Source organism: Cucurbita pepo, chromosome 4, assembly GCF_057944985.1.
Source record: "Cucurbita pepo subsp. pepo isolate OVF chromosome 4, ASM5794498v1, whole genome shotgun sequence".
Classification (NCBI taxonomy): Eukaryota; Viridiplantae; Streptophyta; class Magnoliopsida; order Cucurbitales; family Cucurbitaceae; genus Cucurbita; species Cucurbita pepo.
In genome coordinates this window covers 4,693,276-4,718,050 of record NC_141801.1, presented here as the reverse complement: position 1 = coordinate 4,718,050, position 24,775 = coordinate 4,693,276, and the positions used below count along the sequence as shown (strand labels likewise).

Here is a 24,775-nt window from a genome sequence, read left to right as displayed (position 1 = left end):
GCTTGTTTGAAGCACTTAATTTTTTAAAATTCTTTAAGTTGATCCTAAATCGAGAAAATAGGATTTCAAAATTAGATCGAAAATTGACCAAATTGTGATGGCATACCACAGGAGAGAGGGATGCAGAATCTGAGGTTAAAGTTTTGCAGGCTTTTGGCTAGTCGGGTTCAAATACCATGGACTCGCTGTTTGCTTACTGGCTTCATATAATTCAGCTATTGTTCTCGAGAAATGACCCGGTCTGGCCCATTCCTCGAAAGAAGTTTTTACCAATAAAGTCATACAAGAAAAAAACAACTTACTCATCACACACCTCACATGCCGACATGTGGAGCTGGCACGTGACTTTACCCGGGTTAGTCACTCTTATAATGTTTAAATATGATTTAAATAAAATATCATATTTAACATATTAGATATTCAAATATATTATTCTAGATTTGACAAAAATCTACCAAACTATCGATGAATAGAACCATTATAATGATGGATTCCACACTTTCTCTCTAGAGAATTCAGAATTCTCTTTGTTGGATGATGGAAGTCCCACACATAGACTAATTTAGGGAATGATCATGGGTTTATAAGTGAGGAATACTAACTCCATTGGGATGAGGCCTTTTGGGAAGCCCAAAGCAAAGCCACGAGAGCTTACACTCAAGGTGGACAATATCATACCATTGTGGAGAGTCGTGTTCATCTAACATCTTCTGGTAAAGGACAATGTTTGAAGGTATAATTCGTATTCAATTTACATTTTTTATTTCTATGTTTAAATTTGATGATTTTTCGTTTGTTCCCAAATCACAATTTCGTTCAACTTCCAACAACTCTTCTTTTAGGTGTAGTGGTTTTTTCCAGTGGGGCACACATAAGTTGTCTTTGTTACTCTTCCATTGATTGTCTCATCCGTTATTTATATCTTTAATTACAACAAAAGTCGATGCATTTAGACTAGATGGTTTGTCAAGCATAAGGCTTCATCTGCCTTTTTCTACTCAAATAAGGGTTTGTCAAACTTGTTTTCGAGATCTACTAAAAAATTAAAGACTTGATTTGCTTCAGCCAATTTCTTTAGGATTATAGCATATACAATACAATTCATCTCGAATACTCGATAAAAATCGAGTTCATGCACAATGTTTACGAGTCATTGGCAAGTTCGGTGACCGTTTTTGTCCAAGATTCATTCTTTCTTTTCTTGGTCCAATGAGGTGTTAAGTCTTAGTGGAAATAGTAGTAGATATATGAAAAATATGGGGTTACACAAACTATGGGATTACAAATAGCTTGTGGTGGTGTTTAAGGATGGATGTGGGCTTGTGGGCTTGTGGATGCGGGCTATGTGAAATTGGGCTTACGAATGTGGGCTTGCGGGTATGGGCTCAAGAAATATGTGAAAAGTCCTAAATAGTGAGTGGCCCAATATGTTAAATGGGCTAAGGGATGGATTGGTACACCATAAACAGTGAGTGGACTATATGTTAAAATATAATTTTGTTCATCAATTTATTTTCCCTCCACATTATAGAAGATCTCGAGAATTGAGTATGATTGTATGGGTACCCGATTAGATGAGCACGACTCTCCACAATGGTATGATATTGTCCGCTTTGAGCATAAGCTCTCATGGTTTTACAAGACTTCCCAAAAGGCCTCAAACCAATGGAGATAGTATTCTTTAATTATAAACACATGAACATTCCCTAAATTAGCGGATGTGAGACTTTCATCCTCCAACACCCACCATCTATCTCAATTTCTATTAATACAAAAAATTTCATTTATTTTAGTGGAATGAGTTCCGTTTGAATTTCGGCGTTTATTATTCTTTTCAAAAATTATAATTTTAAAATTAAAAAATCTTAATTAATCATAATTTTTAGGAATTCAAAATTTAATATTACCATTTAGTCTTTAACAATTAAAACAGTTTAACTTCAATTTAAATATTACAATATATTAAAAACAAAGTACAGAGACCAGAAATATAATCTCATCCCCAATCTCATTTATCTAAATTTTTAAATTGGTTCCCAAATTATTCGAGAAGCCTAACAACGTACACAATATTAAATTAAATTAATATATCTGTAAAAAATAAATAAAATATTAAGAAAAAGAAAAGAGAAAAAAAGGAAAAGCATGTGAATTTTCATCTTTTAAATTCTGAGTTTGAACAAAACAGAGAATTGCACATCTCTTTCTCCATCCTCATCCTCCTCTTTTTTTCTTTTTAAACTATCAACATAATCAAAATTTAATAATTAGAACAATAAGATCGTTCGTAACAAAAGCAACATGAACATAGCTCAATTTATTAATACGCTCTGTCCTAAAAGTAAATGAATAAATGAACAAAATGGAGAGTAAAGAATTGGAAAGGGAAATTTGATGAAATTCATTCACTTCAAAAAGTGAGGCAGTCAAACTGTGAAATGGAAGAAGAGACAGAGTTTCGTTTCAAAGTTTCCATCTTTTATTTAGTTCCCAATTTCTCAGACATTCTTTTCTTCTCTTTCTTCGTTTTCCTCTTTTTCCTCTCATTTCCTTTCTTGCCTTTCACTCTCGTCCATCACACACCACCATTTCCCATTTCTCTCCGCCCTCTTCTCCTTCTCTCCCACCTTTCCGCCTTCCATTTCCGCTCTCCGCCGCTCTCTCTCGCCGGAAAAAACATAAATGGCCTCTGCCCATTAATGCTTCTTACCAAAATGCAAAACCCATCTTTTTTCTAAACCAAAGGCAAATTTCTTCTTCATTTATATTGCCTCTCTCCCACTTCCGGTCACCGGAAACCGGCTGCCCTCTGTTCCAAGGTTTGGTTTCTCTGCTCTGTAAATAGATCTCATTTCTGGGATGTTTGTGATGTTTAGCTCTTGATTCAGCCATTGTTTTTCATGAATGTGTGTAAAAATTTGAGTCCTTATTGTAGAGATTGAAACTACATGAAGTATATATCAGAGAAGGGATGGAATTGTATGATACCTCTCCATTTGAGGGGGGAATCGGGCTCTCACTTTTGCATCTTTTCGAAAAGGGCATCGAGATATGGTCCAGGAAACACTCCAGTTTATCTGAATGTGTATGACTTGACGACTGTGAATGGGTGTGTTTACTGGGCAGGGGTTGGCATATATCATTCTGGGATTCAAGGTTTGTTGGGTTGTTCTTGAATTGTGTATTGTTTCAATGAATGATTGTTGTTGTTGTTGTTGTTGTTCCTGATTGTGTGTGTGGTTTTTATGTGCTCTTACAGTTCATGGTGTGGAATATGCGTTTGGAGCTCATGAGTATCCGACGAGTGGTGTGTTTGAGGTTGAGCCTCGATGTTGTCCGGGGTTTAAGTTTAGGAAGTCAATTTTGATGGGTACCACTTGCTTGGATCCTGTTCAATTTCGAGAGTTCATGGAGCGTAATTCTGCCAATTACAATGGCGATATGTACCATTTGATTGTTAAGAACTGCAACCATTTTTGTGAGGATATTTGCTACAAGCTCACTGGGAAACACATACCCAAATGGGTGAATCGGCTTGCCAGAATAGGTAACTCAACATAGCTTTCCCTTCTCTCTTCTTTAGCTTTTCCTACGCGTGGCTTGGCTTCCTTCAAGGATTTAAAACGCGTCTACTAGGAAAAGAAGGTCTCCATGTCTACTAGGGAGAGGTTTACGCATTTATATAGAATGCTTCGTTCTAGGGAGAGATTAGAGGCTTCTGCGTCTACTAGGGAAAGGTTTGGTTTCCACACCCTTATAAGAAAATGTGGGATCTCACAATCCACCCCATTGAGGGCACAAAGTCCTCACTAGCATACTACTCGGTCTCTGACTCTTATACCATTTGTATAAGTCCAAGCCTACCACTAATAGATATTGTACTCTTTGGGCTTTCCTTTCAGCCTTCCTTCAAGTTTTAAAATGTATACAAAGAAGATTCATTTTTTATTTTGAACTGATATGCTGCGTCTAATGCCTTTCATTCTTGAGAATCACTGTTTACGTTCTATGTTGCAGGATATCTATGCAACTGCATGCTCCCCAAGGCTCTCAAGACTTCAACTGTTCCACACGACTCAAATTTCCAAGGATATGACAACGAAAAGAAACGATTACGAACGACTTTTGGTTGTTTCACGTCGATTTCAATGCATCAACGGGAAGTTTCAATGTCTTCATTGTTTCTTCACTCTCACTATAAAGGCTGTCTGCCACCATGGGAGCTCAAAGGGACGAGAAGTCGTTCGATGAAGGAACGCTGACAACAAACACTCCGCTTGCTTCTTTGCTGCCATTTTTTCGATCCAGGCGAGAGATTTCGCCTCGTTTTGGCAGAGAAGATTTGCAGCTGCAATATTTGGTTCCCTTAAGTTCTAGAGTATTCATTGTGAATGTGGTAGCACCACAGCAGTTCATAGTAATTCAAACAGACTGCACAATCATTTTTTCTTGTATATTTAGCTTCTTCTGGTTTTATTATAAAGTTTGTCTTTGGGGGAAAAGAAAGAATCTATTTATGTATTTGTAACGGCCCAGATCCACAGTTAGCAGATATTGTCTTCTTTGGGCTTTCCCTATCAGGCTTCCCACTAGGGGAAGGTTTCCACACCCTTATAATCAGGCTTCCCACTAGGGGAAGGTTTCCACACCCTTATAATCTTTATAAATGGTGGTCTCCTAGGGGAAGGTTTCCACACCTTTATAACCCTTATAAATGGTGGTTTGTGCTCCTCCCCAACCAACCTAAGAGGGGAAGGTTTACCCTTATAATCCTTATAAATGGTGGTCTCCTAGGGGAAGGTTTCCACACCCTTATAACCCTTATAAAGGGTGGTTTGTGCTCCTCCCCAACCAACCTAAGAGGGGAAGGTTTCCACAACCCTTATAAAGGGTGGTTTGTGCTCCTCCCCAACCAACCTAAGAGGGGAAGGTTTCCACACTCTTATAACCCTTATAAACGGTAGTTTGTGCTTCTTCCTAACCAATGTGAGACATCACGGTATCTCTCAGTTCATATGCAATCTTTCCCTGTTTCATGTGGTGGTTTGTGCTCCTTCCCAACCAATGTGAGACATCACAGTATCTCTCAATTCATATGCAGTCTTTCCCTGTTTTGTGTTACTTCCAGTATTAGTTTCGGCTTAAGGGTCGAAATTTGCTAATATCTTGCTAAAATGACTCGATAAAACTTAAAACTTGTAAATAATCTCTATAGTTCGATAAAATCTTCTCACCATAGACATTATTTGTGAGAGCTTTAGTTTGATAAGAACTAAATTTTACCTCCCATTTAACTAAATGGTTCCCTGAGATTTCTGTCACTTGGCCCAAAAAGCTTTTCAATTACACAATCATTGGAGCAACACGATCGGAGTGGCCATTGAGATAAAGGGTTTGACAAAATAAAGATAAAAGATGATAAAAGCTTTCCAATCTCGTGATGATGACAAAAAAACAGTGAAACTAACAGAGATTTGTTTTACAAACTTGAAATATATAAGGAAATAAATCATAGTGATTCCGTTCAGTAAATTTACATCCACAGTTGTAGAGACTCTGATAAAGAAAAAGAAGGGAGGCTCCAAAAACATACCTTATACTTCGAGCAATCTGTCTTTAAACATAAATTAGAGGAAATACATACACAGATAAGAGTTTCAGTTCCCAATCCAACTTCCATTTGAAACCAATACTGCAAACACACAACAAAGTTCCACCTGCATCACTAACGACTTCATGCTGCGTCGATGATGATCAGAAAGTCCTCTAAACACGTCGTCTTACCACAGAAGTTCGACAACCTTGCCGAGTCCGTGCTTTCGAATAATGTATCTGGTGCTTTACAATTCATGTAGAATCTACATGCAACGTGTGAAGAAAGTGTGCCCCACGTAACCTCCAGCCATGGCTCTTCGCACATTGGATTCGAACATCTTTGGGTTATCCCTCAAAACAGCAGCGGCATCGTGGTTGAGAGGGTCTTCATGATTTGGTTGCTGCAAAAATGGAAAAAAATAAAAAGTTAGGAACTTCAAGGTTCAAATTTATTTTATTCTTTGAACTTGTTCTTATTCCATTTTGGTAATATTTTATTTCAGTTCCTAAACTTCCTATAAAACCCATTTTAGTCTTATGAGTAAACATTTACATAGATAAATGTTTGAAGCAGCGAGTTTCACATTAGGTTCCAAAATAAGTTCACTTTCTTGGACATAATTAATGCAAAGTTAAAGAATTAGAACAAAACGATTGAAGACGTGTAAGGATTAAAACAAAGCAATTGAAAACTTAGGGACTAAAACAAATAAGTATGAAAATTGAATACTTTAATAGATTTTAAGCCTAATTTTGAAGGCATATAATTAGTACAATCATAAATACCGTGAAAAGATGAAATAATCCGTATATTATAGTGTTGATATTCAGAACGGGCTTCCAGTCCTCTCTTAAAATATTGAGACAAACATTTCCTTCCAAGTCGATATTAGGATGATACACCTGCAAGTCACACATGTTAGCTATAAGCCTACTTTCAGAATAATTAAAAAACACAAAAGTAAATGAACAAGATCAGCATAGTTACCTTTGTCTTGCACTTCACTTTTGGTGGCTCGTGAGGGTAGACAGGGGAAACTTGGAAAGAGAAGAGAAATGTACCACCTCTGTTAACACAAAATCAAGGGACTTTTAATGTTCATTACAAGGGAACAGCTACTCTGGGTGGAAGGGAGGAACAAATATCTTAACAAAGAAATGATGATTAAACCCTGAAAAAAGCAATTTTTCAATACACAGCTTAAATGCATTTGAACCTAAGTTCTATTGATACCTCATTGATGGAAATGATATGACATCCATCCATGTCTGAGATTCGGGAAGTGTGATGTCTTACACGTACATTTCAACTTAAGAAGCATATATTGCAACTAAATTGAAAAACAATATTTTCAAGAGACTACTTACAGATAATATCCTTCATCAGGATGAATAGTGACCTCAAAGTTCATCAACTCATCCTTGCCATTAGGAAAGGATATACTACACGTTTTTGGCAGGTTCAGTTCACTGATATCTACAATTAAAACAACACAAGCACATAGCCATATTATTCCGTAGTGAATGGAAAATTGATTAATGTTTATATCATATTTATATCTACATACATGGGATAAGAGACATATCACTAAGGAAAGAAAGCAAAACTCAAGAAGATAAAAAGCATCTTACGCTCAAAGCCACATAGGTTAAAAAAGATATTCCAGTTTTCTTTAATACATAAACTACTAAACTAAAATAGTTAAAAAAAAGGATAATAATAATAATAATAAATAAAAAACTTCTAGATTGTACGTCAAGATGAAGCTATGAAGAAACCAGAGCTTTGACTGCATTATGACACAAGATACGGCCCGCTCAAGGATATCTCTAAACTCATTCAGAATTCTAGACTGATAGGAGATTTAAAATAGAAGTTTCACCAGGAATGAGGATAGCTGGGACTGGACCAAAAGATGATCTATGTCTTCATGGCCTTGCATGCAATATCATATTTAAAATTAAGAAAATCCATAAAACAAACCTGATCCGAACATTAGTGAAGACTATGGATGCAATAAATACAACAAACCAAACAGGTTTTCCGAAAAATAGCTCTAGCAAAAGCATAACTAACATTAACAATCTACAAACCACAGAACTTATGGCTTCAAGGCAAAAGTTGTTCACAGAAGATGAAAATGAAAATGAAGTAACTAGGCTCTACCTTTTTGAAGACGCAATTCTCCTGCAGATTGCTTCTTGACAGGAGGTTTTCCATCGGCGTTTTTTGCGATCTCTCTCTGCTTTTCCTTCACTTTAAAAAGCTTAATCATCGTTCCTGCAGGGTACTGTATAAATAGGATATCAAATTTGGAGCACTGCCAGATCAAAGTATTCCAAAAAGCTTTTTGTCAAAAAGTAGAAGACATGGGTACTGGATAAAATTGAGAATAATAAATTCAGCCAATTGAGTAGTAGAATTCCTATATATATATATATATATATATATATATATATATATATATATATATATCAAGACCCAACAACTAAATATTTACACTAATCTCAATCAAATTATAAGACTGCAGATGATAAAACGTTTTTTTCTTCTTAACTGCCACTTCAAGGGCAGTAAATTTGAATAGCAAAGACAGTACAGGGTGGTTATTAACAATAAATTCAACTGTACCATATAACAACACAAATCAAATTACAACACTGCAGATTACAAAAATGTATCATCGGTTGCCATTTCAAAAACCGTAAATCGAAACAGCAAAGACTTGAGGTCTAACAACATTCAAATCAGTTATGAATGACAATAACACCGTGGAAGAAGCAAAATCGACATTCCTAAAATAAAGAAGAATATTGCATTAACAATTGCTAAAACAAACCCCAAAGTTCCCTAGAAAAATTTCCACGCATTTTCCAGCCAGCATGCCACATCTATTCCTAGTACGTCGTTGCATAGCCATCGAATCAAGAATCAACTGGATCACAATAACTGATCGGGATAGCAAATACTAGATATCCAGCGCCATGTGCTAGCAAACTCAATTACAAAACAAACAAACAGAACAGAACAGAAGAGGACAAAGCGTAAACTCGTTAATTACTTTCCAATCGTCAAATAGACGACGCAGAAGAGTAGAGCGATCAAAGCAATGAAAACAAAAATCAGAAACATCCGCATAGAACATTATCCAACACCATAAAAAATCACAAAAAAAAAAAAAAAAAATCAATTAAAAAAAAAAAACAAAGCAATTAGGTTCTCATAACAACGCAGCAATACCTAATGATGCAAGGCGTAATCAAGATACGCTTCATTCGACACGCATAAAACACTAACACAAAATCAATGAAGCTCCAACCCTGGATCAATCAATCAATCAATCGAGAATGAAAAAGAAAATGAAAGCAAGCTGAAACAGAAATGGAGCCGATCGCAGCAGAAAGAAAACAAAAGAACAGAGAGGAGACTAAAGCTTGCCTGGATTCGAACGAGTAGACACCAATTCTCGAAAGGATAAAGCTGAAGCAGAGGTTGGAAGAAAGAAAGCGTGTAGAAAGTGGGAGAGAACGGAGGAAGATGGGTTTGATTCAGAGCTCTCTCTCTCTCTCTCTCACTCTCTCTCTCTCTCTCTCTCTCTGTGAAATTATCGTCGTACGCTTTCCAGGGCCAAATTCGGATCCCTTCGCTTTCGAGCTTCCACTGAGGACCGGCGTCATCCACACCACGTCAAAAACTTTACTTCACCTTCCTTCCAGGTAGCCTATCAGAAAGCGCCACGTAGGTATGGTGAGTGACAGCTCGGTCGACTCACTGTGGCATTGCGTCGTTTCTGTGGAGGAGGGACCAGAGTAAAGGGAAGCTATCTCCTGTTTCGTGACTCACGTTTGTCGTTCTGCACCCCTACCATTATTATCTGAAAAATATTATTGAATATTTTCTAAAAATTTATTATATTATCTAGATAATTAACTATTGTTAAAATAAATTAAACTAAATAACTAATTTATTATTTAATATTTTTTTGTTAAAATAAATTAAATATTATTTAAAAAATTATTATTGATTTATTATAATTAAATATTTAGAATAAATTAAATTAAAAAATGGATTGTTATTGAAATTATTATTAGTTAATTTATTTTTATTAAGTGAAATTATTAAAATAATTTTAATCAAGTGTATTATAAATATTTATTTAACCGTTAATATGAGTAGTCCACAAATTGCAAGTAATCATACTTATTATATATAGTTAATCAAGTGTCTTATAGGGCATAACGTAATCATGGTATCATAATATACACGAGTCAATGAAATTAGAAGTATTCAACCGTTCATAAACATATAAAATTTCAAGTAATAACAAGTAAATAATTCACAAATTAAATGTTAATTATACATCATACCGTCCATCCATCCACCTTAGTCCAAAGACATTCCAACAATAATCTCATTCACATGTTGGCCTAACCCGAAATAACTAAATTCTTTGAATCAATGTTAGTTTGATTCTGCTTATTGAGGTTTGGTTCCACCTATGACATTCCACGGCATCTTAGTTAAACATAATCAAAATACCAACTTCATCTAATCTCTTTAATTGATCCAACTTGACTCTAATGCCAATTAGAATCGTTATGCTAAGTCAAGCTAAGGGAAAAGCCGAAAATGACTCGAAAACACGAACAGGGGAGGCAACTGAGCTAAGTTGACGACGAACTGTGGCTTGGAGAACCAATTGACGAAGTCACATGCACTAGACGGCTTGGGAGATGCTTGGGTTGTGCGCTTGTTTTAGCTTAAGCTTGAGTAATGGGGCACACGTTCATGTGACTAGGGTGAGCATGAGCTGATGGCTTGTTTGTTTGAGTCTGGGCCAAGCTGGAGATAATGGGTCGGGTGCTTGCATTTAGAGTAGATTGCACTAATCGAGTTAGGTTGAATTAGTCGAGTTAAGTTGAATTGGGTGGTTGATGGGTTGATTTGATCGAACACTAAAATAGTTTTTTTTTTTTTTTTTCAATCTTCTATCCATTTTTTTTTTCATTTCTAATATAACTATCAAATTAGAAATTTTGATGGGAGACGTGTTGATTAAGAGTTTTGTTTAATAATTATCTGACTTTTGTTTTCTATTTTTAAATTATTATTATTATTATTATTTTGTCATTTTTCTACCATAAATTTCATTTTTTTAAAGAAAATATTTAAATTTTAAAATAAATTTTAATAATAAAAATAAAATTTTGAAAACAGTTTTTTTAATTTTTAAAACTTTGACTTAGTTTTTGAAAATATATATACAAATAAAAAATAAAATAAGCAAAGACCAAGTATTTAAAGACTTAATTTTTCAGAAAAAAAAAACAATTAATCTAAATTATTGATAGTAATCTACCATCCAAGATGTTATTCATAATTATAATTGATAATAAAAGAAGTTTCCACTTTGAAATTTGTATTATTTTATAGTTAATATATCATTTTGGTCTCCATTATTTGAAGTTAGTTTCTTAATCAAAATTGGTTTCACAATAATAATAATTTTTAGGTAAGAAAAGACACCAAAATTTAATAAAGAAAAAATGAGTTAAAAAAAAACTAATTTTAAAACTTATAAAAAATTATATGAGTGACTATTAGATATCGAAACTAAAATGGTATAAGCTATTTTTCCCTTCATGTACATGTCTGATTTGATTGAAACACGTGTAAAAAGATGAAATGTAGCACCCCTACTATATATACTTAATCATATATGCGGAAGTTGATAATAAATATTTTTTTTTTAAAAAAATAAAGTCATGGAGTTACGTATTCAATTCAAAATATGAAATTAAACCTATCATACATTACATTAAAAAAAAAAAAAAAAACCTATCATGCTTTCTAGTGTCCTATCATGACCTATCATTACTTCCATAGCTTTCCGAGGGTTCACTATCATAGGTGAATGTGAGCTTTACTTTTATCTGAAAAATATGAGAGTAGCACATGACTTGAGTATTTTAAGAAATATTCAGTAAGTCATTCGAGTTAGCAATGCAATCACACACAAAACATGTTTGAGACATATCTTAAAACCGTCACATGACCTTGGACTCTTTTCAATTTCGGACAGGGCTGGATAGGTGTTACTTCCCCACACATGACCCACGTATGCGCACATTGACCCACCAAGCAAGCTCGTGTACATACCCTCTGGGCTTGGCATGGTCTGGCTTAACGCATTACACGTCGTCAAACGCCACAGAAAAGAAAATGCTCGCATGATATCATGACGAACATAAATATCGAAGCACATGACACATAACATAAAAGGAAAGGTACGCGTCCATACTAACGTAAAGGGGAAATATTCCGATGCACATGACACAAATACATATATGAGGTCCTCATATTTATATTCAAAACATAGCATTAACATCATTTCTTTTCTCATATAATTCACGGCATATTCCATACATGCACATAATCCATTACATTATCTTTAAATGACATAATGTAACCTTTCTTTCCTAGCATTTCATTTTAGTCATAACATAATGGAATGAATATCACATTGCATACATAGTACAACATCTGTAACGCCCCTAATTTTCTCTACCTTAATTAGCGACGTTACCTTATACTCGTCAAATCAACAGGACAAGAGTTCACATGGGACAGTCTCAATAACGAAAATGCATTCATCAATTTAAGCAGTTCATACCTAGGAAAACAATTGCGACAACCTAGCCTAGAAGTAATCAACAGAGAACTAGAGGAAACAATTTGCAAAACTAAGAACCCAAAAGAATCCAACAGGGGCCTACGACACTACAAACTCTCCTCAAGATTTTCATGGCCCTTCGCATCATCCACCGTCACCCGTACATGGGAGCCTTGCCCTTTCCTGAAAATATTGGTAGCACGTGGCTTGAGTATTATATAAAATACCCAGTAAGTCGCCCCACTGTTGGGGTTAAGCATATATTCATACATTCGGATACAAGCAGTCGCACACAATACATCTACATGTCGCACACGATACACATACATGACGCACGCAACACACATACATGTCACACCGAATACCCATACATGTCGCACATCATTACCATACATGCCGCACAATGTTAGAAGAACGAAGCTGAGAGAGGGGTTTGTCTTCCATTCCTTCCCATGGCCTTAGGCCCTTGCCTTGTCCGGGCGGGGGTGGATGCATGGTAATTTCCCACACATGGCCCACGTGTGTGACTGTGGGCCCACCAGGCGAGCTCGCAAGCGAACTCCCTAGGCCTGGCTTGGTCGGGTATGTATGACATACAATACCGGACGCCACGGACAAAGGAGGGCCTGCATGATATCGTGGCGAACACGATATCGAATATACGCATCCATACCATCAGTAGCATAACAGGGGAGTGCCCCAGGTACATAACCATAGCGTGCATGAGGTTCTTAAGATTTACCTCCATGGCATTACACATACGACGCTCCATCCCCTCGCCGCATTACATAGCATAACCGGGTCCACATTACGCAAGCATAACATAGCATAACCGGGTCCACATTGAGCAAGCATATCCTAGCATACTAGTCATCTCATTCATGGCATGTGGGGTTCTCATTACAATCATGACATGTCAACCAAGCTCATCATACATACAGGGCGACAAAACGCGTCACAACATCATATTCATAAACATGGCATACATAGCAATTCACTGCAAGAATCACATACATAAACAAAGCATGCATAGCATTTCACGGCAAGAAACATCTAACCTAGCATACAGCAACAACATATGGTGCATGCAAGGGCCACAGGGCACGCACCAACATACATACATAACTAACGCCAACAGTAAGGTTACTTACCTCCTTGGCCTTGACCGAAGTCGCCCACAACGCTAACTCCAGCGCCTAACTACCTCCTATAAGACAACATGATACACTTAGAGCGCCTTCACAACTATCCCTCGTGCCTAGCTACCAAGTACGTCCCTATCGCAAGCTATTTGTCAAAAATGGGGTTATACTGACCTCAGATGGTTGAAACGAGGGTGGAAATGGCTCTGGAAGGGTCAAAAACCTAGGAATCGGTATACTATTCGGATGTCGAGCCGCCAAGCCGCACTTAGCCGAGCTGGAGGTTCGCGAAGCCGCCGGAGGTTCGCGAAGCCTCCGATGGAGCAGAAACCGATGGCTGCAACGAACACCGCCGGCGCAGGGTTTCTGGCGCGCCTCCGGTTTGGGCCACAAAGGGGACGAGGCTCCGGGGTGGTGTCCGAACGCAGGCTGCACGCTGGCTGAGACGTCTCGCGGAATGCTGGGTGTCGACCCACGCCTGCGCTGCATCTTCCTCGTCCAAAAGTCCCGACGGTCCAAATCGCAGGGCTTGGCTACTGTTGCCGATGGATGCGTCGTTGTTTGTCCGTTCTCCGGTGGCGCGTCGGCTTCCTCTTGCTTCAAACCACACTAGCGCTCCCTTCTCCCTAAAGGAGGCGGCCACTCCTAGGGTTTATGGGAGCCTGAGTGGATCCCGCCGAAATCTCGTGATTTTCGGCGGGCCCCCTTCTTTTTTTTTTTTTCTCTCTCTCCTCTCTCCTCAGAAGGTGTATCGTTACACCATCACATTTCAAAACATAAAGCATACAAGCATAGCATAAAAATATTATGGCATGCACTATCATACATCATACAATTATCTAAATCCAATTATATGGTCACTTACTTGGTTGGCCCTAGCTGAAGTGACGGTGTATTTGATAGTTGCTTCAAAAACATGACAATATAAACTTAAGGCATGCTAATTTCTTAACTTAGCTAAACATGACAATATAAGTCCTAAAACTACCTAAAATTGAATAAAAAGGGGGTCTTACTGACCTAGAAGGGTCGGAAACTTAAGAAACGGTATATAATTTTTATTTCGAGCCATCTAAGCCGAGTAGCTGAGCTGAACAAGCTGGCACATCAATCGAAGTCGAGCCGTTTTATGAGCCACGACTGAGTTAGGTCATGTGTTGAGCGTGTAGCGAGCCAAGGGGGGTGCGGGTGTAACGATCCTAGATTTTTACTTACCTAGAGTCGCTACCGTCATCATAGCATAATCATTTCTATGAGGAAATAGACGTTTAAACTTTTTTATAAGACATAACCTTCATATTAAAACATAGTCATGGACTCACGTGTTCCAAAACATCTTTCAAACGATACAACAATAAACTAAATGAAATAAACAAACATTTAAATGAAAAACATCCTATTCTAGCCTAAGTCTAAAAATAAATAAATGCGGCTTCCTTATGCATGTGTCATGGTCTCGAATTGCAATACCGTCGTCAACCATACACGAATGTCTTGCCTTTACCTGAAATAAAAGTAACACGTGACTTGAGTATTTTAGGAAATACTCAATAAGTGACCCCACTATTGGGGTTAAATGCAGACACATACAATTCTGTGAATGGGACCTATCATAATAGTCTATTTTCCTACGGCTGCCATCCTAACGGGCAATTGGGATGTGTACTTAATTTTCTTACACATGGTCCACACGTGGAGTATGGACCCACCAGTCAGTTCGCACACCTCCTGAGCCCCCTTTTTGGTCAGGCGAGCATTCTTTGGTAGTTGTTGATGTCGGACACCCGTTAGGAATAACGACCATCACGACAGCATTATGATAACATAATGATCGTTCTCCTGCCTCATAGCATACGTGTCCATACTATCGTGAAGAATAAGAGATATCCCAAAGCATGAGCACTGAGCACACAATAATGCAAGAGGTCCCAACATTTTTTTTCATTTTTATTATCATTTAATAAAACCTCGCTAGTGTCTTCCTTCATATCCTATCAAATTATCATATCATTTCTCATATCGTTTATCATATCATTTATCGTATCTTGCATGCGTATGTCGGAGTTGTATCTCATGCTAGTTCGTCGTTTTGCATGTCAATCATATCATTCATGTCACATATATATCATATCATAACATTTCCATATTTTAAGACATAACAATCCACATCATGCACCTATCATATCATATTGTAAATCATAACAGTCACATAGCATATCCCGGGCGTGCCTTCAACATATCTTATCATAGCTACATCAATTCATCAAACCTATCGTACCATAACATATATCATATAATTATCATATTATATTACATTATACATATATATATATATATATACACACACATACATCGTTCCCATATCCTAACCGTTTTGTAAACATTTCCTGGCCATATCGTTTCCTAAACATTTCATATTGTTTTATGAACAAATCTTAGTCCTATCGTTACATTATGTTTATCGCATCTCAAACATATCGTTGAACACATCGTACCATAACTGTTATCATTTGTTATCATACAATTCACATATCATAACATATACATATCATATTATAATCATATCAATTTATAAACAATTCACACATATCAAGTATATGACACATGCAGAACCACGGGACACGTGTCAACATCAAATATAACCATGCCGATAGTAAAGCCACTTACTTGGTACTTGGTTGGCCTTAGTCGACATTATATCTTATTTATGAGATTGTCTTTACTTGTCCTTTGAAGTTTGTAACGACCTACACAAAAGTATTCTACCAAAATTAAGTATCCAAGTTGATAGGGTAAGTACCACACCCTGTGCAATTCCTTTATCTTTTGTAAAGATATGTTCTTCTTCTCAATCAAACAAATTTAATTTTTCCGGTGACTCACATAACTTCACATTTAATTAATTTATTCGCAACAAACTAATAGTATAGTCTTAATTAATCTTCATTTATTATGTTACCATATGTGAACAAAAATGTTCGGTTACAAAACGTTGAAATTTGTTGGATGAAATACGGGTTTTTATGTATGTTCGACAAATATTCAATAATCCACATTTCATGCATTTCGGTATTTTTCGTGTTGATTGGTTGGAATTTATTATTTTTTGGTAATTACTAAAAAAACACAAATAATCCAACAAACAAAAACGAGTAAATGTTTATTATTTAAAGTAGAATTTATTATTATGGATTCATTTCACATCAACTACGAGACATCGTTTAGAGTTCTGTCTCAAATTTTAAGGTTTCTCTCTTGTTCTTTGTTGTTGTTGTTTGATTCTCTAATATTTTTTAATATAATTTTCATTTTATTTTACGAATTCCATGCATGCGTTACATGCATACGTGATAATACTTTGGATGAATAATTAATTAATTTTTTTTGTTATTTTGTTAATATTTAAGGGAGAATGGAGAACATGGGGGACAAGAAGCACAAAGTCGTGTTCGTTATGGGCTGTACTGCTTCTGGAAAATCAAAACTCTCCGTCAACCTGGCCGCTTACTTCCCGTCGGAGATCATCAACTCCGACAAGATTCAGTTTTACAAAGGCCTTGACATAATCACCAACAAGATCACTGACTCGGAATGCCACGGCGTTCCTCACCATCTCCTCGGCGTAATTGAGGATCCCGAGGCGGATTTGACGGTGGATGACTACTGTCGCTATGTCGAAGGGTCAATTTACGAGATTATCGGACGCGGACGTCTTCCAATCATTGTCGGAGGATCGAATAACTATATTGAAGCATTGGTTGAGAATCCGAATACGAATTTCCGTTCGAGATTCGATTGTTGCTTTATTTGGGTTGTTGTTTTGCTTCCCGTTCTTTATAAGTACATTGCAAAACGAGTCGATCAGATGGTGGAAGGAGGGCTGGTAGACGAGGCTCGAGAGATGTTCGTTCCTAACGCCGACTATAGCCGTGGAATCCGTCGTGCGATCGGTGCTCCGGAGTTGGATAAGTACTTCAAAGCGGAGAAAAACGGCGAACAATTGTATAAAGATGATTTACTTAAATTGGCGATTCAAGAAATTAAGGACAATACATGCAAACTCGCATTATGTCAATTTCAAAAACTTCATCGGCTACGAGACGAGCTTGGGTGGAAATTACACGAAGTCGACGCCACGGCAGTGTTCGAGAAGAGCGGAGAAGAGGCGGCGAATGAGTGGATGAATGCGATTGTGAAACCGAGCATAGCGATCGTCGGGGACTTCCTCGAGGAAAATTGGTCGAAAACAAATATGAAGAAGAGGATGAGAATTGGGGTGTTGTCTGCGTTGGTGGCTGTGGGTGTAGGCTTGATGGTGAACTGGATTGGGGTTTGAAGATATTGCATTGGCGGAGGGTATTACTTCTTCATGCATTATAAGCTTATTAATATCACTTTGGTTAACGTTAATTTTAATTGTATAGTTATGTCACGTCAACTACGAAATGAAATCATGTATATGATTCCGTGGCATTTCTCGTGTTTCTAACACACTTGCTCACGAAATTTTAAGGAAACCTTTTTATACCACTGTATCTAAATGGCGGTGAAATTCTCTGTTTACGATCATTTATAGAATCAAATAAATTACAAAGAAAATGGAAACAACAATAAATGAATACAAGATATTTGTGTACTGTGGTAAATACGATAGCTATGTTAAACCCTAATGGAAGGATAAATATCATACAAAATATTTGCAAATAATAAACGGTCAATATAATTCTTTAATCTTCGTAGAGTTTTACCACGTATATTTTTTCTTGCATTTCTCTCTCTTGTTTTTCGTGTTCTTGATCCCTGTAAAACATGAACGCACATGTAGTAGGTAGGCGAACAACTGATGGACCCCGATAGGGTTAGAACCAGAGAACGCAAGAAGTAGAGGGTTAGCAACCCTTGAGAAAGTTTTCTGAGCCAGAAAACTTCATAGTTGTTTTAAGATAGTCTATGAATAAAGTTATGTGGTATTTAGCTACAAGATATTATGATTCGATTAGAGCCACCGAGTAGGCTGGGTACTCGCCATGGATTCAACCCACATGGTTGGCTAAAAGTTAAAGCATAGGTTATAATTTTATGGTTTAGAGTGTGATACATATCATGTACACGATCCAGAGTCTGCAAGTAGGTTGCTTCCTGAGTATTTTATACTCATTCTAGTTTTTACATGTTTTTTAAGTAACAACTAGATGCTGAACGGAGACAAGGATGGTCTTAGAGCGAGAGCTGTATAGGGATAACTTAAGTCCAAAAGCCTCAGTCCATCTTGTGTCTTTTTTATTTGGGTTCTAGTTTGAAAGTTTAATGAAACATCTATTGTTGATCCAACGTTTCACATTGATCAACTGCTTGATGTACAATCAACCTCGAGTCTCTAGGAGCTCCTACTCCTACTCAAACGCCATAAGACTATGTTTACGCTTGCCTAGACTAGGTTTAGGCTCTACTATTCTATATTTGATTACTTTAACATGTCAACGGGCCAACTTCTAACTTTTCTACATTAGCCCATCAAAGCTCTCTCTTTTGCCAGTCTTTTAGAGCTTGCTAACTAGACTAAGATGTAGCTAAATTTAGGGTATCTAGATAATTGTGTTCTAGTCTTAGTGTGTTATCGTATTTCCAACTCTTATCGTGGAGTTTGTTCTCTGTGATAGATAACTACTAGGGTAGTCGGCCTAGCCCAAATAGCCTCACAATGTGAATGTAACACAAGAGGGAGCAACCCTCGTGTATGTAACGACCCGGGAAAGAAAGAAAAAAAAAAAAAAAAAAAATATATATATATATATATATATATATATAATAAATAAATAAATAAATAAATAAATAAAAAGGAAAACGAGAAAATGAGAAAACAAAAAAATAAAATAAAATAAAAAAATAAAAACTCAGTCACTGGAAAACCTGCGAGTTTTCCGGCGACCGCCGAGTTTCGCGGAACCCACGTGAAACGACGGCCACAGCACGCCCAGCCCTCAGCCCACGACACCCAACACCATCAGGATACCTGCAAAGAGAGAAAAGACAGAAACTACGAGAGAGAGAGAGAAAGAGATTTCGGAAAAAAAATCGGCGAGTGTCCAGTTTCTCCAACGAACCCTCAAACCACCCTCAAACCGACACCAAACGACTTGTTACCACCACGGGAAGGGTCCCTAACAAAAGCACGATAACTCAAGGTGCGTTCTGTGCTTCTTCGTAAATGCCGTCGTCGGTAACCGAGGTCGAAAAATTGGATTTTTCCTAATCGTTCATAGATCTATGGTTTTAGGAACCTTTAGGCCGCAAGACTTCCAGAAGAGAAAGAAGGACGACAAATAAAGAGGAAGAGGAAGATAGAGGACCGAAATCGGCAACGAAAATGCCGCGGGAAGGAGAGAGAGAAAGCTCGTCGAAAAATTGGCTGAAGTCGAGTAAGGAAGACGAGACCCACGGATCCGAGTCAACCCGAACCCAGAACCCGAGAGGGTCAGCCCATTCTTTCCTCGGCCTCTACCTTCGGCCCAGCCCAACTACAGCGGCCCAAACCTCATACCAGCCCCAGAAGTTACGGTTCAATTGAACTAACCCGAGACCAGACCCACGGTCCAATCGAGCCGCCCTGCAACCCAAAAAAAACTTTCGGCCCAGCCCAATAAGCCGAGGCCCAACTGTAGTCTTGGCCCAGTAGCCTCTGCAGCCCCCGACCCGGACCACGACCCGAACCGGACTGCGACCCGCGCTTCGACCCGACGCTACCGCGTGACGTGGCTCGTTCTACTGCTGCCACGTGTCACATAGCGGCGCAGGCGGTCCCTCGGCTCGTCTCGGCGCAAACGGCTCGGGCTCCCTCCGGCGACGTTCCAGCGGCTTCCAACGGCTGTTTGGCTCGGCTCACCTATTTTCAGCCCGATTTCTACTGTTCCGACCCTCCCGGATCTGTTTTCGGCCCCGATTAAGGTATCCGAGGCCGTTTTAGAGCCGTATTTCACATTTATTAAATTATAGGTAAATTAATTGTGAAATACTAACGGAAAATGGTGAACGGTGTGATAGGAAACAAACCCCGGCGACGTAGGAAGCAGCTCTCACGGAACGGGAGCTTACGTTTAACTATTTAGGGAGTACTTCGGCCAAGGCCAACCAAGTAAGTGGCCTTACTATAGGATAGGCTAAATAAATTGTATGAGTTATGATGATGTGTGGATTATGATGCTCGATGATATGTGCAGTATATACATATTTTGTTGAGTGACGCTTGATATGTTTGACGCACGTTGTGGCATTATGATGAGCATGATGATTGCATGATTTTTACCTTAATATGATGATGTTTTCCATATTGAGCATGCTAGATGATGATGAGTGCCATATTGCATCATGTCGTTAGATCGACATAGGACACAACCCTAAGAGCATGAAAATGATATTAATATAAATATCCACGAGTATGCGTTACCTAGAGTAACAAAGAGATGAGACTAGAGGGTTGTGTCAGAAGAGACATTACGATGGATTTAGAGGGACCTCATGCATTTTGTATGTTCATAAGCATAGGCTACTTCCCCTAGAGATGATGAGTGCGGACGCGCACCTTATGATGAGCGCGAATGCGCACAGGTGCGAAAGCACACAGATGAGGGTGTTCATGAGGCGCATGACACTATGGGGTTTCGCTGACCTCCGGACGTCGCTACAGATTAGCTTGACCAGAGGGTCCAGGGGGTGTGCGAGCACCCTGGGACTCACACTCGCACGTGTGAGTCGTGTGTAGGGAAGTACTACTCATCCAATTTGTCCGAGACTGGAGGCCACCCCTAAGATGATTAGAGATAGGTCCCTATTCATGATTGCATGTGTTTGCATTAGCATGGCCCCTATAGTGGGGTCACTTACTGAGTAGAAATACTCAGGCCGTGTGCCATATTGTTTTTCAGGTAAAGGCAAGGCTCCCATGTATGGTTGACGGTGGCATCGTGATCAGAGACTGTGGCACGTGCATAGGATAGTTGCATATTTAAAATTCCTAGTCTTGGTTAGGATAGGGCGTTTGCATTTCATTCATTTATATTAATTAATTTGTAATCGTTTTATTTTATCTTTTGAACTCCAGCACGATGTTTGAAACACGTAACTCCGGCAGTGTTTTCCAATGTTTAAATGTATTCTAAAGTTTTAAATTTTTCCGCTAATAAAGATGAGCATTCTTAGATTTTTATTCTGCGTTAGAGATGAGCATGAGACGTTAGTGGCGACTCTAGATATGTGAAAATTTAGGATCGTTATAGTGTATGTCGACTCTATGGGGTCCTTTGTCCTGCTTTGACAAGATCACAATTAAGAAATAACCGAAGACTCTCTAACCACACCCATATAGTGTACGTACTGCACTAATTGATTCATATACGTTGCCGGTCTCCATCACTAGTGACAAGTCTTGACAAGTCTCACATTAAGGATTGACTGATAATCTTCTCATAGTACCACAATCGTATAATTATACAACATACAAATCATAGAATACGCAATTAAACTTCTATAAAACTCAGGTTTTACTCCGTTAATAAACTAATAAGTAAATCATAATTACTGAATTTATCATAAATTCTACTCATTGGCATTTCAGTTGGTAAAACCATACTTAAAGCATACTATTATTTAAACATGCTTTGGTTACTGCTAGCTCGAGTGGAGGCTTTACTTAGCGATCCAAATAGCTACTAATAACACATGTTGGTGATCTTTTTATACATTAAAAACGCTCTTAACTTGCTCTAATTTCTCTCAAATTTCTACAAAAGAAATAAGGAATGTCATTAAAATTGAATCGAAAAAATGAGCAAACAAACCTTCTTAGTCATTTAGATTTGAATTTAATTTATACGGGTATAGTTTTAATTTTATAAAACTTTAAAAATTGGGTTATATTTTTAAAAATTCTCTACTCTTTACGTGTTTGATTGTGACAATGTTCGAATTGATAGGACAATTTGTGCACTCTTATGTGTATACACACATACATATACATATACATATACACATACATATACATATACATATATGTATATGTATATGTATATGTATGTGTGTATACACATATATGTGTAATATATACGTGTGCTTGGGATGACGTAGGGAGTAGGTGATGGGTGACGTTAACATCCCCGAGAATCAGGGCATTTAACTGAATGGGAACGCGTGGAGAGCACGCGCCACAGACTGACGTGAGGAGAAAGCGATTAACTTGGTTGAAAGCGAAAAGGTAATTAATTAATTATTACACTTTCTTCTGCCGTTTCCATCCTTCATTACACCCTTTTATTTCCCTCACATTTCTTTATTTTACGAAAATTAAAAAAAAAAAATTAACATACTAATCATTTAGATAAAAACATTAATAAAAATGTATCCCAAAGTTTAATATCATAATTTAAATCTATTACTCGTTGACAACATAGTATGTATTAAAAAACATCCTATAAAGTATATAAAAAGAGTATTCTATTTCACTTAATTATTTAGACAGATCAACTAAGTACGCTATTGATAGCCTCTGCTCGTGTCTTAGTTCGTCTGAGAGCTAAATCTGCCTAGATTGTTTGTCTCTTCCCCTTAGCTTTACTCAAGTTAGCTTTTGCTATTTCAAGGGTTTGTTGAGCTTCTCAATGTCACTAGCCTACTCCGCCTCCTTTACTAAGATAGTGACCTCGTTTATCGTCTATTCTAGCAAAACCACCCATTAGAGCCATCGTTACCCGTCCCTATCGTTAATCCTTTATGTGACCTATAAAAAGACCCTAATTTTGAATGGAATCTCCAATCTCTTTTCATATTGGGCATTAGGGAAAGAGTCTCCACAGTGGGACCCAAAAATGGAGTCTCTCTCTCTCTCATAATATAACCACATTTGGCTTGGTTTGGTTGCTTTGCTTGCGGCTACTTGTTTAAGCACAAGAAGCTTCTGCCTCCCCTTATCTCTCGCTTTTGAAAATCTCTTTTCTTGCCTCTCAATTCTCCGTCTTTAAATTTTGAAAGTGTTATGCTCTAAGGAACACTTTCCGTGTGGATTGAACAAGTTTCTGTGTTTCCGCGTCCTTATTTAACCAAAACCCTCCTCTATTTCTTCATCGATTTCTCTCTCAATCGCTTTCCATTCTCCAATCCCTTTCTGGGTCTTCTTCCTTTCTCAATTTTCTCAAAACCCTTTTGAAATCTTCCAACATTTCTCTCAATTTCCCTCCAAACCCTCCATTGAGCACCTATGGGAGCCCATATGACCAAAAGGGCTTACAAAACAGAGCTGAGTTCTTATGAGGCGGCTTGCAAGGCCGATACCGATCTACAATCGTTCGATTCCATGCTCCAATCTCGAACCCATCAAGCCATCAACACAATCGCCGTTGGCGTTGAGGTTAGAGCGCTTTCCTTTGATTCTCTTAAAGAAATTACAGAGTGTTTGTTGGAAATGAATCAAGAAGTTGTGAAGGTAATTTTGGGTTGCAAGAAAGATATATGGAAGAATCATGAGTTGTTTGAATTGGTTGAGGAGTATTTTGAGAATAGTTTGCAGTCTTTGGATTTCTGTACTGAGCTAGAGAAGTGTTTGAAAAGAGCTCGTGATAGCCATCTTCTTGTTTCAATGGCGATTCAACAGTTTGAAGGTGGAAATGGATATGTCAAAACTCTACAAGAGTTGAAGAATTTCAAGGCTATTGGTGACCCTTTTACAGATGAGTTCTTCCAAATATTCAACTCTGTTTTTAGGCAACAAATTGGATTGCTTGAGAAACTGCAAATCAGGAAGAACAAGCTTGACAAGAAGCTCAAGTCATTGAGTACTTGGAGGAAGGTGTCTAACATAATCTTTGTAGCCACTTTTGCCACTGTTTTGATATGCTCAATTGTGGCTTCTGCGGTGGCTGCTCCGCCGGTTGCAGCAGCGATGGCAGCAGCTTCGTCGATTCCGGTGGGGTCGATGGGGAAATGGATCGACTCGCTATGGAAGAACTACGAGGCGGCAGTGAGGGGGCAAAAGGAGGTGATGAGCTCAATGCAAGTGGGAACATATGTAGCCATTAAAGACATGGAGAACATAAGAGTGCTTATTGAGAAGCTGAGAGTGGAGATGGAATCAGGTTTAGTGATGGAAGAGGAGGAAGATGGCGTGAAGCTTGGGGTGGAAGAGATGAAGAAGACATTGGGGAAGTTCATGAAGAACGTGGAGGACTTGGGGGTACAGGCTGATACATGCAGCAGAGATATCAGAAGGGCTAGGACAGTGGTTTTACAAAGGATCATAACACATCCTATGTAACTATTTCATGTTTTGGTAAATATTGGTCTGAATTCAATACATTATTTCATTTTAAAATTGGAAAA

The 24,775-nt window shown here is 37.9% G+C and overlaps 3 protein-coding genes and 1 pseudogene across 5 annotated transcripts; 3 read left to right on the top strand and 1 right to left on the bottom strand.

Moving 5' to 3' along the window:
* Positions 1-2,457: 2,457 nt before the first annotated feature.
* Positions 2,458-4,569, top strand: LOC111792777 (deSI-like protein At4g17486). Of its 2 annotated transcripts, XM_023674360.2 has the most exons (4): positions 2,460-2,819; positions 2,936-3,156; positions 3,260-3,547; positions 4,018-4,568. In XM_023674360.2, the coding sequence occupies exons 2-4, from the start codon at positions 2,949-2,951 to the stop codon at positions 4,260-4,262; spliced, it is 741 nt and encodes a 246-aa protein (XP_023530128.2). In that variant the 5' UTR covers positions 2,460-2,819; positions 2,936-2,948; the 3' UTR covers positions 4,263-4,568. The 2 variants fall into 2 exon arrangements, with proteins under 2 accessions (XP_086979108.1, XP_023530128.2); XM_087122982.1 differs by having other exon boundaries at positions 2,458-3,156; positions 4,018-4,569.
* A 904-nt stretch (positions 4,570-5,473) lies between these two features.
* On the bottom strand, positions 5,474-9,222 carry LOC111792785 (NEDD8-conjugating enzyme Ubc12). Of its 2 annotated transcripts, XM_087123605.1 has the most exons (7): positions 9,035-9,222; positions 8,837-8,916; positions 7,763-7,886; positions 6,964-7,072; positions 6,584-6,662; positions 6,382-6,498; positions 5,474-5,996 (listed from the first exon to the last, which is right to left on the bottom strand). In XM_087123605.1, the coding sequence occupies exons 3-7, from the start codon at positions 7,869-7,871 to the stop codon at positions 5,859-5,861; spliced, it is 552 nt and encodes a 183-aa protein (XP_086979731.1). In that variant the 5' UTR covers positions 7,872-7,886; positions 8,837-8,916; positions 9,035-9,222; the 3' UTR covers positions 5,474-5,858. The 2 variants fall into 2 exon arrangements, with proteins under 2 accessions (XP_086979731.1, XP_023530137.1); XM_023674369.2 differs by lacking the exon at positions 8,837-8,916 and having other exon boundaries at positions 9,035-9,218.
* A 7,595-nt stretch (positions 9,223-16,817) lies between these two features.
* On the top strand, positions 16,818-17,834 carry LOC111792726 (adenylate isopentenyltransferase 5, chloroplastic pseudogene; annotated as a pseudogene).
* Positions 17,835-23,325: 5,491 nt separating this feature from the next.
* On the top strand, positions 23,326-24,775 carry LOC111792764 (UPF0496 protein At4g34320). The gene has a single exon (XM_023674343.2). The coding sequence runs from the start codon at positions 23,658-23,660 to the stop codon at positions 24,708-24,710; it is 1,053 nt and encodes a 350-aa protein (XP_023530111.2). The 5' UTR covers positions 23,326-23,657; the 3' UTR covers positions 24,711-24,775.

Excerpts from the sequence above, each read along its gene's own strand:
- LOC111792785 (XM_087123605.1), bottom strand. The coding sequence starts at position 7,871 with ATGATTAAGCTTTTTAAAGTGAAGGAAAAGCAGAGAGAGATCGCAAAA. Across the intron at positions 7,073-7,762 it reads AGAATTGCGTCTTCAAAAAG|ATATCAGTGAACTGAACCTG; the intron begins GTAGAGCCTAGT and ends TTTTAATTGTAG. Across the intron at positions 6,663-6,963 it reads CCTGATGAAGGATATTATCT|AGGTGGTACATTTCTCTTCT; the intron begins GTAAGTAGTCTC and ends TTGTGTTAACAG.
- LOC111792777 (XM_087122982.1), top strand. The coding sequence starts at position 2,949 with ATGAAGTATATATCAGAGAAGGGATGGAATTGTATGATACCTCTCCAT. Across the intron at positions 3,157-3,259 it reads ATATCATTCTGGGATTCAAG|TTCATGGTGTGGAATATGCG; the intron begins GTTTGTTGGGTT and ends GTGCTCTTACAG. Across the intron at positions 3,548-4,017 it reads GAATCGGCTTGCCAGAATAG|GATATCTATGCAACTGCATG; the intron begins GTAACTCAACAT and ends TCTATGTTGCAG.
- LOC111792764 (XM_023674343.2), top strand. The coding sequence starts at position 23,658 with ATGGGAGCCCATATGACCAAAAGGGCTTACAAAACAGAGCTGAGTTCT.